This window comes from Pinus tabuliformis, chromosome 7 (genome assembly GCF_031772625.1).
Source record: "Pinus tabuliformis cultivar Carrire ecotype Pingquan chromosome 7, CPIR1, whole genome shotgun sequence".
NCBI classification, from domain to species: Eukaryota; Viridiplantae; Streptophyta; class Pinopsida; order Pinales; family Pinaceae; genus Pinus; species Pinus tabuliformis.
In genome coordinates, this window is record NC_142293.1 from 67,855,953 (window position 1) to 67,874,849 (window position 18,897).

The 18,897-nt window shown below is 34.9% G+C and overlaps 1 protein-coding gene across 1 annotated transcript in view; it reads left to right on the forward strand.

The window, feature by feature from the left end:
* Positions 1-17,326, forward strand: part of LOC149245244 (geraniol 8-hydroxylase-like) — a 54,185-nt gene extending 36,859 nt beyond the window's left edge. Inside the window, exon 3 of the mRNA XM_089455563.1 lies at positions 17,041-17,326. Coding sequence (XP_089311689.1) covers positions 17,041-17,215 — 175 coding nt within the window. The 3' untranslated portion in view covers positions 17,216-17,326. The remainder of the gene's footprint in view (positions 1-17,040) is intronic.
* Positions 17,327-18,897: the final 1,571 nt, after the last annotated feature.

Here is an 18,897-nt window from a genome sequence, read left to right on the forward strand (position 1 = left end):
AAGGCCGACTTGGTATTCATTAGGCTAAGATGATGTGGAGGACACATAATTCATATTGACTTGATACAAAACCTTTTTACATGATTTGAAATCCCAAGAAGGGTCTCTTCGAATATATAATGACTCTATAAACTCAATAGTAATCCTAGGAGTCCACAATGGGGATTTTGACTAATATAATGATGACCCAAGCATCAAACACATGCTTTAATAAGTCATTGTTAAAATGATAAAAATTCTTTTCTTTATTCTTTTTACAAGTACATGACTCAAGTACATTATTGAAGATTGAACATAGTTACTTTTTCCAACACTCCCTCTTAACTAGGGAGGTATTCATAATGTACAAATACAATTGAAGATATCAAACTATATGAAGAAATGAAGAATATTTAGGCACCGCAATTCCATGGACTAAATTCTTGACCAGGGAAACCTATCCAACTAATCACTCAACAATTTAGGCACCGCAATGCCATGGACTAGATTCATGACCAAGGAAATATATCCAAGTGGGACTAAGGTGGGCTCATGCTTTCAGTCCCTCTAGGTACCATCAAGCTTATTTTCTAACCACCAACCCAAACATACAGGTGTATATCAAAAAAAGAGCTCAATAAAAAGAACCACTTTTTCAATTCTAGGATTCCAATCATCAACATAGAGTGTCGGCCTTATGTCTCCCTAGGCAATGCTTCACTCGCAAATCCTCAAAAAATCTCTTCCAATTCCTTATCTTCAATACAATCACCAATATCTACTAAACCCACCAGGTTCCTTAGATATTCAAACTTATTATTAGGAAGAGCGTTTGTAAGAATGTCTGCTACCTATTCATCTGTCAGAACATGCTCTAACTTCACGATCCCATCCTACACCAAGTTCCTAATAAAGTGGAACTTGTTATTGATATGTTTCATCCTCGAATGAAACAAGAGATCTCCAAACATCTTGATACAACTTATATTATCAAAATTAGTCACAGTAGGACCTAGAGACTTCTCGAATAAATATGTTAGAAGCTTCATTAACCAAACAACCTATTTTCGTACTTCACATGCAACCACATATTTAGCATCGACACTACTCAATGCAATGAGATCTTTCTTCTTGCTCATCCATGAGATCATAGAAGCTCCCTGACTAAAGCATCTCTGGTAGTGCTCCTTCCATCAGTCTCACTGCCACCCCAAATAGAGTCTGTGAATCCAATTAGCTTGACTTCCTTACTATCATACTTTAGGCAGTGATGTATAGTACCACAAAGTTACCTCAATATATGTTTGGTAGCTATCCAGTGATCATGACGAGGCTCCAACTGAAACTATCTAAGAAAGTTCACTGCAAAAAATATATTTGGCCTAGTATTTACCAGATACATCAAGGAACCCACCATCTAACAATATGAGGTAGGATCCATGAGACTAAAGTTGGAGCTCCTCAACTTCTTGAGGTAGTTGATCATAGGAGTAAACATCAGCTTGGAGTCCATCATCCCAAATTTCTGCAATAACTTGACGATGTAATTTCCTTGCCCTAAATATATCTCCCCTGGTCTTTTCCATACTTCTAGACCTAGGTAGTAATGCATTAGTCCTAGATCCTTCATGTCAAATTCAGCTGCCAACATCTTCTTGCATTCTTGAATTCTTTGTTCTACACCAGTGATGAATAGATCATCCACATATAGTAGAAAAATGATGGGCTCATTATTCACGACCTTGATATATAGATTCAGATCAACAATTCTCTTCATGAAACCAATCTTGAGAAGATATGCATCCATTCTTGCATACCATGCCCTTGAGCTTGTTTCAAGCCATATAGGGCCTTCTTTAGTCTGCAAACATGAGATTCCCTTCTATTCACTTCAAATCCCTCAGGTTGTTCAATGTACACTTCCTCATCAATGGTCCCATTTGTAAATGCAGTCTTAACATCCATTGGATGGATATTCCACCACATTGTAGAATCCAGTGAAACCAAAAATCTAATGGTAGTGCACCTTGCAGTAGGTGCAAATGTTTATTCATAGTCAATGCCTTCCTTTTGAGAGAAACCACTTGCAACGAACCTTGCTTTGTACTTGTCTATACTTCCATCAACAACATGTTTGATCTTATAGATCCACTTCGATGTGACAATTGATTTGTCACTAGTTATAGGAACGATTTCCAAAACCCCATTCTTCATGATGGATTGATATTATTCCTGCACAAATTTCTTCCAAACCTCTTTATGCTCAGCTTCCTAGAATGTATATGGTTCTGCTTCAATCAACTTTTTCATATATGCAGCATAACCAAAATAAATTTTCGGTTTCTTACTTTCCCTAGAGGACCCTTTAGAAGATTCATGCCCTTCAACATCTTCTAATGTATCTTTCAACCAATTTTTCCTATTCCTTGTGGTTGGGATAATCCCTGATTGAATAGGCTTACTTGGTCCTTCTTCTTCATCATTAATTTGTAGTAGAGTTCTCATGAACTTCATATTCTTTAAATACAGGAACTTCTTCGTCTTCATAATAAATAGGAATATCCTTTGATTTCTTGTAAGCTTGATTCTCATCAAATATGACATCCCAACTTACTTCAATGTATCTTTCCTCCTTTATGTAAATTCTATATTCCTTTCAGGAAAGACTATAACCAACAAATATTCCCTTGATGCTTGTCAAGTCCAACTTCTTTCATTTGTCTTTTGGAATATGGACATATGATGGACTTCCAAATATATGGAAATGATCCACACTCGACTTCTTTCCTATGAATACTACTTCAGGTGTAGTATTATCAAGACTCTTATGCGGACTTCTATTTTAAATGTACACGAAAGTCATCATTGCTTCACCAAATAAGAACTTTAGTAGATCTTGATTAAGGATCATAGTTCGAATGGGTTCTTCAATTGACCTATTCTTTCTTTCAGCCAATCCATTTTGTTCGGGATAGTAGGGAACAATGAGCTCCCTTTTAATACCTGCATCTTTACAAGATGCAATTAACTCTTTAGAGGTGCATTCCCCACCATTTTCAGACCTTAAAGTTCATCTTCTTTTCGGTTAGGGTTTCTATCTCAGCCCTAAACTCCTTGAAATTATCAAATACTTTATCCTTGGTTTTAAGTAGGTAGAGCCATGTCTTCCCAGAATGGTCATCAATGAATGTTACATTTAGGGATGACCTCCAAGTGTTTTTCCATACATGGTCATGCATACATCGGAATGGATGCGATCTAAAATTTCTTTAGATCTAGATTCACTATGATGAACTGGCTTTCTAGTATGCTTCCCCAAAGAACATCCCTTGCCCACACCTTCACGGTCTAACTTGATATCAAGAATACCATGAACCAATTGACTAAGAGTAGGGATGACCCTATAATGAAGATGGAGATACCATTTATGCCATAGTTAAATGGGACTTATTTCCATATGAACTAGAGCTTAGGGAGATGGAATGATAACCCAGTAAAGAATTCCTTCACGAACTCCAATAACCCTATCTTTTCCAATACTAGAGTTATTTCCCCAAACCAATAATTTTCCATCATTAAAAGAAATTATTTCCCCATTATATTCTAAACAAGAAATATAAAATAAGTTCTATTTCAAACTTGGAACATAGATAATGTTGTTCAGATGCAGCTTCAATCCATTGTCCAGCTTCAGTGATGTAAATCTAAGGCCTCTAGCAACATATCTTTTGTTGTCACCCAATTCCATTGCACGAGAGGATGAATCCTTTGATAGTGTGTGTAGTTGCTTACTTTCACCTATTATGTGTCTCGATGCTCCATTATCAATGATCCATGCATTTCCATTAGTAAGATAACTTGTAAGGGAAGCCAAGAATCCTTGAATCTTGAGTTTATTGAATAGGTAGTAGATGATCTTCTTGATCCATCTTCCAACAAAGTTGAAACCTAATCTTATGTAGTTCACCATAGAGGGAGAATCCATGCCAACAAAGTGATCTTTCACTTCTCTTGACCTTAGCTCTGATACCATGTTGGAAAATCAAGGATATTATATTAGGGTTTGATTCTCCTTTCTTGATAATTACTTGTGAGTGTGTTGTCATCTTTTACTTCTTTATTATCTTATCTTTCATCAAGTAATTATATGTATATGAAGATCACAAAACAAGAGACACAATATATAGGCACATGCCAGGGAAAAATCCCCCTCGAGGGGAAAATTCAGGCAAGATAATTCTTCCATTCAATAGTATTCTTTGAGACTCTTTACCCTAGACCAAGACTAGACTTTACCTCCACACCATGTCAGCCTCCAAGATCTTCAACCCCTTCCAGCAAATTCGATTAGGTAGCAGCTTACGACAACATGCAACTTACAAAAACATCGAAATCTTAGGATAATTTGATATCCCAACCCAGACCACGAAACAGAGAGAGAGAGGCACCAAAAGTTTGATTTTTTTCTTCTCTAGAGACTCCCCAAAACTCACACTTATTTTCTCCTCCCAGCAACATACTTCACACTTCTCTAGCTCTTCTTGAGATATCAAACTTGCTTGAGAGTGAGTGTTCCAAATGACTTCGACCTCCTTCAACATATAGGCTTCTAGGGGTCCTTAGGCCAATTTTATCTTCCTTAGGCCGACATGATGTGGAGGAAACATAATCCATATTTGACTTAATACAAAACCGTGTTACATGATTCGAAAGCCAAGGAAGGGTCTCTTCAAATATACAATGACTCTATAAACTCAATATTAATCCCAGGAGTCCATAATGTGGAATTTGACTAATATAACACTGACCCAAGCATGAAAACCATGCTTTAATAAGTCACTGTTACAATAATGAATGTTCTTTTCTTTATTAGTTTTACAAGTACATTACATAATGACTCAAGAAAATTATTGAAGACTGAACATAGTTACTTTTTCCAACACACCATGTTGGCCTCAACAAGGGAATTCAAAATCAGAAACTCACTATATATTGGAGCAACTCAACTCATTTGGAAGTACAACTCTCACAAGTTTGAATTGTAGTTGATAGACGTAGAAAAAGTGCAAATTTCAAGAGGAAGCTAAAATCGATGTTTTTGGGTCTCTCTCTCTCTCTCATGTGCAACGAATTTTTTAAGTTACATCAAAGTTGTTGAGCTGCATCGAAGTTGTGAAGCTGCATTGAAGCTATGAAGCTGCATCAAGGTCGAAGCTGTGAAGTTGCATCAAGGTCAAAGCTGTGAAGATGAATGAAGGTCGAAGTGTTGGCATTATAACATAGGTTTGGCACTATGACACAGGTGTTGTCCTTGATGGCAACTCACTCAAATGACAGATCACAGTTCAGGCTCTCAGAATGAAGGAAAAAGAGATATACACAGGTTCCTCTTAACCAAGGCGCGTATACACGTGGGATATACGATCAAAAGGCGCGTATACGTATGCACGCACTTTCATGCAAAGAAAAGCGCGTACGTGTGGGAAAACTTATTTTTGGTCCATGGTATTTAGTCCTTGGTATTTGGACCTATGGTTTTGGACCATGGTATCTCATCTGAAGTGTTGAACCCAGGTATTTGGTCCAAGGTATTGATTCTTTATGGTTTTGGACCATGGTATTGAGTAAGGCCTAAGACTATAAAAGGGGAAGGAGATCATTAGGCAAAGGCATTCACTCAAGTATTGAATATCTTATGAAGTGAAATATCTAGAATATTGGTCATTGGGTTATGGTGCATAGCTGGATCTGAATCAAGGAAGAACCTAAGCGCAAGGAGAAGGATAAGTTCTATTGATGGGTCAAGATCTTAAGGCTTGAATAATAGTATCTTTGTGTGATTTTGATTTGTTATATTTGGCGCATGACTTGATCTATAAATCTAATAATCTGGGTATAACTGATATCTGAATAAGTGAAAAAGGATAAATTATCTTTTATAGATCTATACGTAGGTTTAGCGAAGCAAAGGCACGTATACACGATAGTTAGGTAATTCAAAATAGCTTATACGCAGGTTGGCCTTACTTCAGCAGTGTATGCACGTAGTTTGTACACATTGAAGTAGCGTACGTCTCTTGAAATATGTTTTAGCTACTTCTATTTATTGCTGCAGTGTTCTGGGGTCAGAATTGGTGTCTGGTTACTGTTACTGTTTTCTGGGTAGAGCATTCAGAGAAGTGACTATTTGATTCAGTTTTGTTTGGTACAAAGGAGATTGGTTGATGCAGATATACTTGATTTTTGATTGATGTTATTCATGGATCTAGTCTGAAAATTTATGAAACGTGGTCCCTGGCAGAAAAGAGAAGTTTGTAGCCTTATGTAGGTCAACACATACGTACTAGTACCTCAGTTAGTACAAGAGCTAAGGGGGTTGTAGCTCCCTTCCAGGAGAAGCTGGAGAACGAGAGAAGGTGGTAGCCTTCTGCAGGTAGCAGCCTGCGTACTGGTATAAGACTGCACTAGTATAGAAACATTGTAAAAAGAAGTTTCTAATTAAAAGAAGATAGAGACGAATTGCAGCAGGTGGTTTTCACCCACATTGGGTTTCCACCTTATATCTTGTGTTCTTATGTGTGACTACCTGTTCTGTTTTACTGTTCCTGGTTACTGTTTATATGGTTTGATGCACAGATTAATGATCAACATCTGAAGAATAATTTAAATTACAAGTCTGCTGGTTATACGCTAGTTTCCTTAACTGCAGTTGCATACATACGTGGTTTTTACTAACTGAAGTAGCGTATACAAATATGATTGTGAAATGAAAAATAATTGACCTGATAATACTGATTCACCCCCCCTCTCAGTATTATTTCCAACAATTGGAATTAGAGCAGGTCCTTCAACTATGAAAAAGAGGCATCGATCAGGCCACCGATCTTTGATGGGAGCAACTTCATCTATTGGAAGGTAAGAATCACAGCCTATCTTCAATCTCTTGGTACAGAAGTTTTGGATATCATGGAAGCAAGATACACATTTCCATCAGCAACTCCTACAGATACGACTGGTAAGAAGCAGTATGAAACAAATGCAAAGGCTGTTAATACTCTATTAGGGAGTTTATCTCAATCAGAATTTGTCAAGGTTATGCAGCTCAAAACCACAAAAGAAATATGGGACAAGATTGTTCTGAGCTATGAAGGAGATGATCAGGTAAAAAGTGCAAAACTACAAACTCTCAGAATTCAATATGAAAATCTCAGAATGTACAATGATGAAAGTGTGGCTAATTATTTTTACGTATAGATGAGATTGTTAATCGTATGAAAAACTTGGGTGTAGAGATAAAAGAAGTTACTTTGGTTAAAAAGGTTCTAAGATCCTTTTCTTCTAAGTTTGAATCAAAATTCTCTCCCATAGAAGAAAAACAGGATCTAAAGAGTATTACCATGTCACAGCTACACAGAATCCTAACTGCTTTTGAAATGAGAAAAGGGGGACCATCAGACAGGAGAGAAGCCACATTCAAAGCTTCAGGAAAAGGAGATTACAATGAGACAGGACATATGTCAGAAGGAGAGGAAGAATCAAACTTTGTCAAGAACCTTCAACAAGGTTCTGGAAGATTCAAAGGTAAGCTACCTTTAAAATGATTTGTTTGTGGAAGAGTCGATCACTATGCAGCAAAGATAAGCTTGATAAAGGTAATTAACCAGTTAGATGGAACAGAAAACAAAATGTAAGTAAGAAGAGCTATTATACACATGAAGACAGTGATGGATTTTCAATTAGTGATGAAGATGAACAATGTAATGATTATAGACTTTTGATGGCTTTTGAAGATGATGATTTCTTGGATGCTATAGATGAAAATGATCTCTATGAAGAAATTTCTAAACTTAAAATATGTTTAGAAGAAAAGAGTATAATCATAGATACTCTGACATTCCAACTTGCTGAAAGGGAAAAACATAATGAAAAGTTAGAATGTGAAATTGTGGGACTTAGAAAAGATATTGAGAAAACAAAAGCTCTTAATCTTAGATTTTCTAAAGAATCTGAAACTTTAGATGAGATTATCAAACTGCAGCGTTCTCCACTAATCAAGACAGGTCTTGGATATACTGAAGAAGCATCTCAAGCACAGAATCCATCCACCTCCAAAAGTTATCTTGATGCAGCAAGGAGAAGTGAACAGGTTGACATTCGACAGCAAAGGCATAATTAGGGTCAATGTACCCCAAGGATGAACAGAGATCACCAAGTACATCAGGGACAATATACTTCAAGGATGAACAGAAGCTACAACCAACCGCAGGTAAATCATTCTCAATTTGCCTCAAGAATGAATGTCTATGGAAACTACAATCACCTGGACGGAAGGTTTGATAATCGCAGGAATTTCTTCAATGGCCAATGTTTCTCTTGTCATAATTTTGGACACAAAGCAGCTCAATGTGTTGCCTACATGACCATCATGACCAGAGAAGCACGAAATCAAAGGAGTGTGACTGGAATCATGAAGAGAACCTACAATAAATTTTCTGCTCTTGAAAATGAAATAGAATGTTCTATCTGTAACAACTTCGGTCATGAAGATTCTGAATGCAGGAGTAGGTTTCGGCAAACAACTTAGAGAGAGCAATCTTCATTGAGTCCCAAAACATGGAAAAAGAAAGAACCGCAACCAGAAAGATGTGGTTTAGCCTTATATTCGGAAAGACAGGAAAATCAGTGGTACATCGACAGTGGATGCTCGAAACATATGACAGGTGATAAAGAAAAACTTCAGTCATATAGTGTCTTCGGAAAGGAAAGGAAGGTCTCATTTGGAAATGACACCCCTGCATTCATAAAAGGTAAAGGTTCAGTTATTTTGAAAGAAAAAGTCAAAGCTGGAAATGTTATGTATGTTGATGGCTTAAAACATAATCTATTGAGTGTCAGTCAAATGTGTGATCAAGGAAATGAGGTAATATTTCGATCAAATGGATGTATTGTTCGTGAGCTTGATACAGGAGAAACAATGATCAAAGGCATAAGAACTCCAAATAATTTATACATACTCAAGGGAGGACAACAACAATGCTATCTAAGCAAGAATGATGAACACTGGCTATGGCACAAAAGATTGGGGCATCTAAGCTTCTCTCAGATAAGGAAAGCATGCAAATATCAGGCAGTTCGTGATCTCCCTGACATCAGAATTCCAGACAATACAATATGCAAATCATGTCAGTTTGGTAAGCAAACTAGAACTAATTTCCCTGAGAAGGAAGGATCAACAAGTAAGCCACTTGAACTTGTCCATACAGATGTATGTGGTCCATCCAGGAAAAGGTCACCTCGAGGAGAAGAATACTTCATATTGTTCATTGACGACTTTTCTAGGATGTGTTGGATAGGACTTCTGAAGCATAAAGACGAAGCTTTCAAAAAGTTCAAAGCATTCAAAGCCTTGGTTGAAAATGAATCAGATCACAAAATCAAATGCCTCAGGTCTGATTGAGGAGGGGAATTTACCTCAGATGAATTTTTCTATTTTTGTGAAGAACATGGAATAAGAAGGGAATTCTCTACTCCAAGGACTCCTCAGCAAAATGGAGTAGTAGAAAGGATGAACAGAACGGTTCAACAAATGGCTCGTGCTATGCTTGATGAGTCTGGAACTCCTGCAACCTTCTGGGGTGAAGCTGCATTTGTTGCCGTTACTATTCTCAACAAGACAAATGTTCGGGTGAACAGCACTCAAACTCCTCATGAACTCTGGTATGGTAAGACTCCTATGGTAAAATACTTCAAAATTTTTGGAAGCAAATGTTACATCAAAAGGACTGATGAAAACCTTGGCAAGTTTGAACTTAGAGTAGATGAAGGCATTCTCCTTGGTTACTCTCCCCAAAGCAAAGGATATAAGTGTTACAACAAAAGACTTAGAAAAATTGTTGAAAGTATTAGTGGTTGATGAAGAAGGAAACATTCCAAGGCAGGTAAAATCTGAAGATTTCGAAGATGATGAGGACTATAATTCAACATCAAATCAGACTAATGATGAAGAAGAAACCTATGAGGAACCAGAAGAACAGATAAGGGTAGAAGAAAAGACTCCATCCACGTACGTCCAGAAGAATCATCTAGAGACTCAAACTTTGGGACAGAAAGAGGCAGGTGTACAAACAAGAAGAACTATTTCAGAAACTTCAAGCTATCTGGCATTACTCTCCTCCACTGAACCACAAAATGTAAGTGAAGCATGCAAAGATGAATGCTGGGTTAAGGCCATGAATGAAGAACTTGAGCAGATTGAAAAGAATAACACTTGGGAGTTGGTTCCTAGACCAAATGACAAGAATATCATAGGGACAAAATGGATATTCAAAAACAAGCTGAATGAAAATGGAGATGTTATTAGAAACAAGGCCAGACTTGTTTGTAAAGGGTATGCTCAACAAGAAGGTATAGACTTTGAAGAAAATTTTGCACCAGTTGCCAGACTTGAAGCAATAAGAATGTTTCTTGCTCTTTCTAGCTTTCAGAAGTTCAAAGTATACCAAATGGACGTGAAATATGCCTTTCTGAATGGAGACTTGGAAGAAGAAGTGTATATTGAGCAACCAGATGGGTTTATCCTTGGAAATGATCCAAAACTTATATGCAAACTCAAAAAGGCTCTCTATGGCCTTAAACAGGCTCCAAAGGCTTGGTATTATCGTTTGGATAAGTATCTCCATCAACAAGGTTTTACAAAAGGATCAATAGATAGCAATCTACATATAAAAATTGACAATGATAAGTTGCTAATACTTGTTGTGTATGTTGATGATATCATCTTTGGTAGCAATGAAGAAGACATGAGTCAAAACTTTGCCTTGATGATGCAAAAAGAATTTGAAATGTCCCTGCTTGGTGAGCTCACATATTTTCTTGGTTTACAAATCCAACAAAACAAAGATGGTATTTTTCTATCACAAACCAAGTACCTCAAGCAGATATTGAAGAAATATGGGATGGAGGATTCAAAACCAGTATGTACCCCTATGGTAGCAGGATGCAACCTCAGTGCAAATGATGAATCAATAGCAGTACATCAACCAACCTATAGATCCATGATTGGTAGTCTGCTCTATCTAACAGGTACCAGACTAGACATCATGCATGCAGTGGGAATAGTTGGAAGATTTCAGGGAAATCCAAAGGAAACTCATCTTCAGGCAGTTAAGAGAATTTTCAAGTATCTTCAAGGAACTCAAAACTATGGCTTATGGTATCCTAGAGGTACCTATCTCGCACTTCATGCATATACAGATGCAGATTGGGAAGGAAGTGTGGATGACTGAAAAAGCACTAGTGGTGGTGCATTCTTTATGGGTTCCAGATTAGTATCTTGGTTTAGCAAGAAACAAAGTTCAATTGCATTATCTACAGCTGAAGCAGAATATGTGGTTGTTGCATCTTGCTGCATACAACTTCTTTGGATGATGCAAACATTGCAAGACATTCAAATCACTTGTACTCCACCTATCTCCATCTTTTGTGATAATACAAGTGCAATCAGTATTTCAAAGAATCCAGTCATGCATTCGAAGACCAAGCACATACCTATCAAATATCATTTTCTCCGGGAACAAGTGCTTGAACAAAAGGTCAAATTGGAGTATGTCCCCTCCAAAGAACAAGTTGCTGATATACTCACCAAACCACTGCCCAGGGAGACATTTGAATACCTCAAACAGAAGCTGGGAGTAGTTGATGCATCATCTTGCTGTTGAAATTATCTGTTTCAGAGAACAGTGGTTGTACGTGAGTTTCATGAAGCGTATCCGCGTACATACGCAGGTTTCTGTGGATACAGTCGCGTATATGTTGGTTTGAAGAAAAACAGTGGGGCTAGACTCAGGATGAAAAGAGTCTGATATGGGTCTGACAGAGACCATCTGGCACAGGTTCAGGGGGAGCATATACTTCTAATAATGCATTGTTGGAATTATCTTAGAAGATCTTGGTTCAATTTCACAGTTGTTTTTGTTTCAGGTGGAACAGGTGCAAAGGGAGATCATGGTTGCCGGTCTGAATGATGATTGACAAATGCTGCTAGTTGCTGATGACTATCATAATCTTGTCTTAGATATTTTGTCTCTATGTAATTTATTTCTTTTTTTATCAAGGTCATGTAACAACCTATGTTGGTTTCCCCACTATGCCTGGGATGGATGATGTAATATTCTTGTTTTATCATGTGTAAACTATTGGTGTATCCCCACTTGGTTGGGAGATGGATGTATGTATAGAGTCTTTGGTGATAGGAAGGTCATTTATGATGTATAAAGTCATGTTTCTTCTTGTAGAACATCTTTTTGCAGACCTTGCCTACAGTCAGGGGGAGCATGGACAGCACAGCAGAGCAGAGATTTCAGCATGTACTCAGGGGGAGCATAACCCTTTGCCCTTGATGACAAAGGGGGAGAATGAATTTGAGTGACTTGGGGTTGCCATCAAGTCCAAAGGGGGAGATTGTTGGCATTATGACACAGGTTTGGCGCTATGACACAGGTGTTGTCCTTGATGGCAACTCACTCAAATGACAGATCATAGTTCAGGCTCTCAGAATGAAGGAAAAAGAGATATACGTAGGTTCCTCTTAACCAAGGAGCATATACACGCGGGATAGAAGATCAAAAGGTGCGTATACGTATGCACGAATTTCAACAATGTAAACTTTGAAACGGGAACTATAAACTCAAAACGGGAACTCTGGCCAAAAAATCCCAAAAAAACATCAAAAACAGTGCTAAAAACGAAAAGTGTGTATACTGGAACGATGATTTTATTTTTTAGGGGTCAATTTTGAACATGTTTTAAAAATGGCAGTGACTACGAAATTTATATGAAATTTTCGTGCAAAATATAGTTTCAAAACGAAAGAGTGATGATACTGGAATGATGATTTTTTTTTTATGGTCAATTTTCAAACTTTTTAAAAAATGCTAGTAAAACCAAATTTTTATGTGCCAAACAAAGTTGTTTATGAGGAAAAAAACACATTAATGTTTTTGGTAGAATATCATTTTTCTTTCCTAAGTATAAATTCAACATGTTTTCAACCATTACATGCCATGGTTATTACACCTAAACATAGATGGACAAATTTACCATATCACATCAAGCACATTTTCCTGATTATCCTTATTTTAATTTTGAGCATGAAAAATTCATAGGAGGCTAGGATTTCGCTAAAAAGAGGAACTGGAGTCAGATTACAATGAATCTCCTCTAATGACCCTCGCTAAACTGATCACCCTCTCCATAAAATATGTTCACAAAAAGTTCACAAGGAATCCCAGAAGCAAGTTTCATTTGTTCTAAAGCAACTCAGTTACACCTCAAGAACCTTATTACTCCCTCATAAATGTGTTCCTGAGAAATGAAGGTAGGATAACTTCATTTGCTATCAATAAATCCCAAACCTAGATGCTAGAGGATTTTCTCTCAAGAATGAAATAATTGGAAAAAACAAGCAAGTTCCCAAAGATAACTCTAGTGTCAATCACAATCCTAATAATGCATCATCAGTGAAATCATACCCCACATGTAGGGAGAATACAATGAGCTACCTACGACCACTCGATTTACTTTGATTAGAGTATCTAAGGCCATAATAATAATCTATTTTAATTTCTTTCCAAAACTTTAAAGGAAGGTCACTGTCATTGTCATCTTATGAACCACAATAATAACTTTGATGGCGTTTTAAATATAGTTACATGGTATTTTGTGTTTGTCTTATTTTGTTGCAGGTGACTCATGAGGAGCACATGGACGCTAATACCACAATTGGGAACACAACCAAAATGAGCAAACTAAGTTTGGACCTCCATTAACATCAATTACCACTGAGAAAGGATTACATTTATCAAATTCACTTCGAATATCTTAACAATAGCATAAAAACATCTCCCTTGGAAACATTTCTAAAAAGTCAATTAGGTCAAGAATTTACACCCAATATAAGGAGACACCCCTATTAATATGGTTATTCAGTGTGTTGCTTCCCCCACTATTATCAATTAGATGTTACCCATCCTCATATCTAAATAAAAGAAAAGGGAGAAATAAAATAAATGAAAAGCACCCCAATGGGGGAAGTAACGAGGGATATAAAAACCTTTTATGGGACTATGAACATCTAGTTGGTAGTAAATGCTTATTATTTCATTGTGGTGATTACATTGTAGACATAGAAACTCATTAATATTGGAAGAATACTTTTAGAAATCCTTGAGTCATATTTAAGGAGTCAATAATAACCCTAATGACTTCACAACACACCCTATTACCAACTATCTTATATCTGACATTGACTTCACAACACACCCTATTACCAACTATCTTATATCTGACATTTAGTCATTAATTTGATCTTATATCTATCATTTAGTCATTAATTTGATTATTTCTTATTATTCAGTTATATAATTATATCATATTATGTTTGATCCTAAATCAAATATTTATCAGAGTGAGGAAAAGATACTCCAAACTATACTCACTAGAAACTACAGTAAATAAATGGGAAACCTACATGAATAAAACAAAAGTACAATGCAATTTAATTGATCAAAATAAAATAAAACTACAATGCAATTTAACTCATCAAAATAAAACAAAACTACCTTGCAATTAGATTGAGACTACACTTACTGAGAAATCAGTAGGTGTATGTGTAATCTTTAAAATATCCAAATCGATTTCCCATGTTGTATAATCTATGGGTTTATCCATGAAATTCTCACCATATACCAAAATCAACAAAGAATGGATTTACGAGACTAATAAATCATATTGTGTTTCATTGATTTATTGTATCTAGCTTCCTTTTAAGATGCTTATGGGCTCTTCAAATTCTTTTCTCTTGAATAAATAAATATTTGACATTTTCACCATTTATGACAATCAAATTTCCGCCCTCCTCTATTCTTATTTCATTACCTTCTTTTTGAATCTTGAACATTGGTTTTGTCCCATCCTCTTTTTTCTCCTTAGATATTAGCACTTCTAGGTTTTCTTAGGCTTACACCCCCTTATTTTATCATACCCATATTTCCTTATTTTCGCAATACACCTCTTAAAATATTGTGCCATGGAATATCAATCATCTAAAAGGAACTTTCCAATAGTCCAAATGTTGATTGAATATTTATTTTCCCCATTACATGGATATGTCCTTTGGATGGAGTTCCAAATCAACTAATAGTTGAATAAATATCCTATCCACCATGGTTCAATACTCTTATTCAAGGTTGATGTATTCCAATGAAGTCCATTTCCAATAATTTCCAATATATCTCTCATCTAAAGCTCCATCGAGAGACCAAGAAACAACATCCAAACCAGTCATATGAAGAAGGGTCTAGTTTGAGGATTGAACATTGACCTCCAACATTTTAGAAATATCATAATAGACCCCCAAACCAACAAGTTATTAGAATAATTTCATTATCCTTCTTACTTTTGAATTTGAATGAGAGTCATTCTTACATTATAATGTGGAATTTTTGGACATATTCGAGGACATCAAATGAATTATCTTCTGACCACCTTCATAAAGATTTTCATTTAACCTATTTTTTGATAAGGCGCCTCATGACAACTTTCTCTATAATAATTTTAATTACCTTCATTCCTACATCTCCTCTAATGGCCAATTTTAATTTATTTCTCGTCCTTTAACAATTCCTCATTTTCTTAACACCTACTTATTTCTCAATATCTCTCATTATCATTTCTCTTTTTGGAAATCTCGATTGTTCGTCTCTTCAAGTAGGTAGCCACACGAAGAACTTTCCCTTGCAATGGAAGGTAGTAGATTCAACGTAGTTGTAACACTGGGGAGGCCTCTTCTAGTAGGTCACAGGATGAAAGGAATGTACCTTCATGCACCAGTTCCTCAAATGGCACCAAAACTCCCACCACTTTCAGATTTAATGAGACGACCTGGAGAGGGTCGAGTAGGTAGACCTATAGATCTACTCACTAACCATTTCCAGAATCATTTCATTACCATGTAATCAAATTCCATTCTAGAGCTTTAGTGACTTCGTTCTGCACTTCTTTTTCAGATTTGATGAGAAAAACAGAAAATGTCGCATAGTACTACGAATGTTGCAGATGACAATTACTAATAGTGGACATGGCAGTCCAGATCGACGAACTATTAACAACAAGGATATTTGCAGAAAATCATGGACAATGCCAAATAAATGTCGGAAATGAATGTCAAAAATTTTGCCTAAGAGGGATAAAGAAACATGTTTTCTATGGGAAGACTCGGCGAAGGCGATTCTGAGAATTGCCGGGTGATGGGGCGATTCTGAGAATCACCCCACCACCGCCCCGCCACCACCACTGATTTAAATACTTCCTAATCGAATTTCTTACCACAGAAAAATTCCCCAAAATTGTTCCTCTTGGACAGATCTTAAATGTCCATTAAATTCACAGAATTTGTAACCATTAATTTTCTTGCAGATTTATTGGATATATAATTGACTATATAATTAATATAAAATGAAAAATATTAGTTAAATACATTGAATCCGTAACCGTTTAATTTTGGCAGATATACATTGCATTCACAGAATGTAGAAGCTAAAGATCATAAATATTTGTTAATTTTGGTAGATATACATTACATTCACAGAATGTAGAAGCTAAAGATCATAAATATTATCTAATTATTTTTGGATAAAGATGATGTATTTGATTTATGTTCTTTAATTTAAAAATACTTTGAATAACAGAATATTGCAACCTGACAAAAAACCAAAAGGACAAAATGTTTAGTAGAACAGTAATAGGTCGCTTGGAACTCGAGTGGGAGAAAGCGACCTTTGTATAAACAAATTTGGTGTCTGGTAGGAAATGCGTGTTTTCCACTTTCCAAACAACCATTCAAAACTATTACCTGCTTAGTTGGCTTAGATAATTGTTTTATGTCCAAACGAAGATTGAAAACAAGATCGTGCAGGAAGAAGGATTTGCATTGGGCTTAGACTTTGAGTTGATACCATTTGGTGCAGGAAGAAGGATTTGCATTGGGCTTCCTCTGTCACACAGAATGATTCATTTGGTTTTGGGATCTCTCCTTCATGCTTTCAATTGGTCCATCTTTGGGGCCACCAAGGACGATGATTTTGTAGTTGATATGTCTGAGGTGTTTGGGCTAACTCTACAGAAGATAATACCCTTAATAGCAGTTCCCGCACCAAGACTGCCTATTAATCTTTACTAGACACAGGATTATATAGGGTGGATTGCCCTCTCTGCAAACTTTCTTAGAGGAACAACATAGATAAGACATTCACAAGGTATTAATGCTAGAATATATATATATATATATATATATATATATATATATATATATATATATATATATATATATAATATATAATATGTTGTATATTTCATGTGAGAATTATAAGGTTCAATCTATATATATATATATATATATATTTTAATTATATTTATTTTGTTTAAGGTATATATATACTATTTTTATTTTAATATATCAACATAGATTTATTTTAAATACTGATCTAATACCAGTGGAGAGATCCAATTTTTTCATTTGCAAATTTTTTTATGAGTGGATATTATTTAAATGTTTTGTATAGTTATTTAATTTTTTAATTTTTAGATTTTTTTTTTTGGCATACATGAACAAAATTTCAACTTTGGTGAGGGACGGATAACATTACACATCATACTAAGTTTAGAATAAGCCTCTAGGCTCAAAAACCAAAAGTAAGTTTCAAAAACACTAAAAAAATCAAAAGTAAGTTTCAAAAACATTAAAAAATCAAAAGTAAGTTTCAATAACACTAAAAAAACACGAGTGTAATGTAAAATATCTAATATTAAAAAAATACTTTAAATTTTTTAATATATATGTTATGAGTAATTAAAAATGAATAATAATTATAAACAGTTGAGAAGTTAAGTGTATATAATAGTTTAATGTACACTTTTATAATAAGAAAAATTTCCAATTTTTTTAATATATCTATTTAATATATATGTGATGAGTAATTAAAAATGAATAATAATTACAAATAGTTTAGAAGTTAAGTGTATATAATAGTTTAATGTACACTTTTATTTAAAAAAGAATCCAATTTATTATGTGATATTTAGGTTTTTTTATTTCAGAAAATGATATTAAAAAAAATATGTTATAGTAAGTTTATTTTTTATATATTATTTAAAATAAATTTAAAAAATGTAAAATAGATGTTTTAGGTCATGTTTTTTTTTTTTTTTTTTTTTTTTATTATTATTATTATTTTTTTTTTTTTTTTTTATTGTTGTTGTATTACTTTGAATTTTTACGTCCAGAGGAGCATTCTGCATGCATTCTGTATTCCAGGGCAGTATGACCTCGATGTGTAGTATGTCATGTTTTCAAAAAAATAATTATTTATTTATTTATTTATTTTCAGCCAATCTTAAATTATATATAAATTTTTAATCTTATTAAAAGATGGAGATTAATTATTAAATATAGTTATGTATTTAAATGACTAGTAAATTATTTCATGCTTTTAATAGTTCCTTTATCATATACTTGAATTTGAATGGATCATAAATTTACTCTTAACAAATTTTTTGACCACAATAAAATTCCAAATTAAGTAAAAATTTAAACATTTTTACTCTTTAGGAAAGTCAGTGTCATTTCTTAAATCAAAGGAAAAAAGTTAATTCAAGACAAAGATTCGAAAATCTTGCTCCAAAATCTTTTAATATTTCTTTTAAGTAAACATTTGTAAAATGAATCTTTAAAAGAAAAAACCATATCTTAGGGATATATTAAAATCTTTAAAGGCATAAATATTCCACATCAAAGTTGTAATATTTGAAAATATTAATTTGATGTACTTTTACTATAAATTTTGTTATCATGCCATGTAAAAA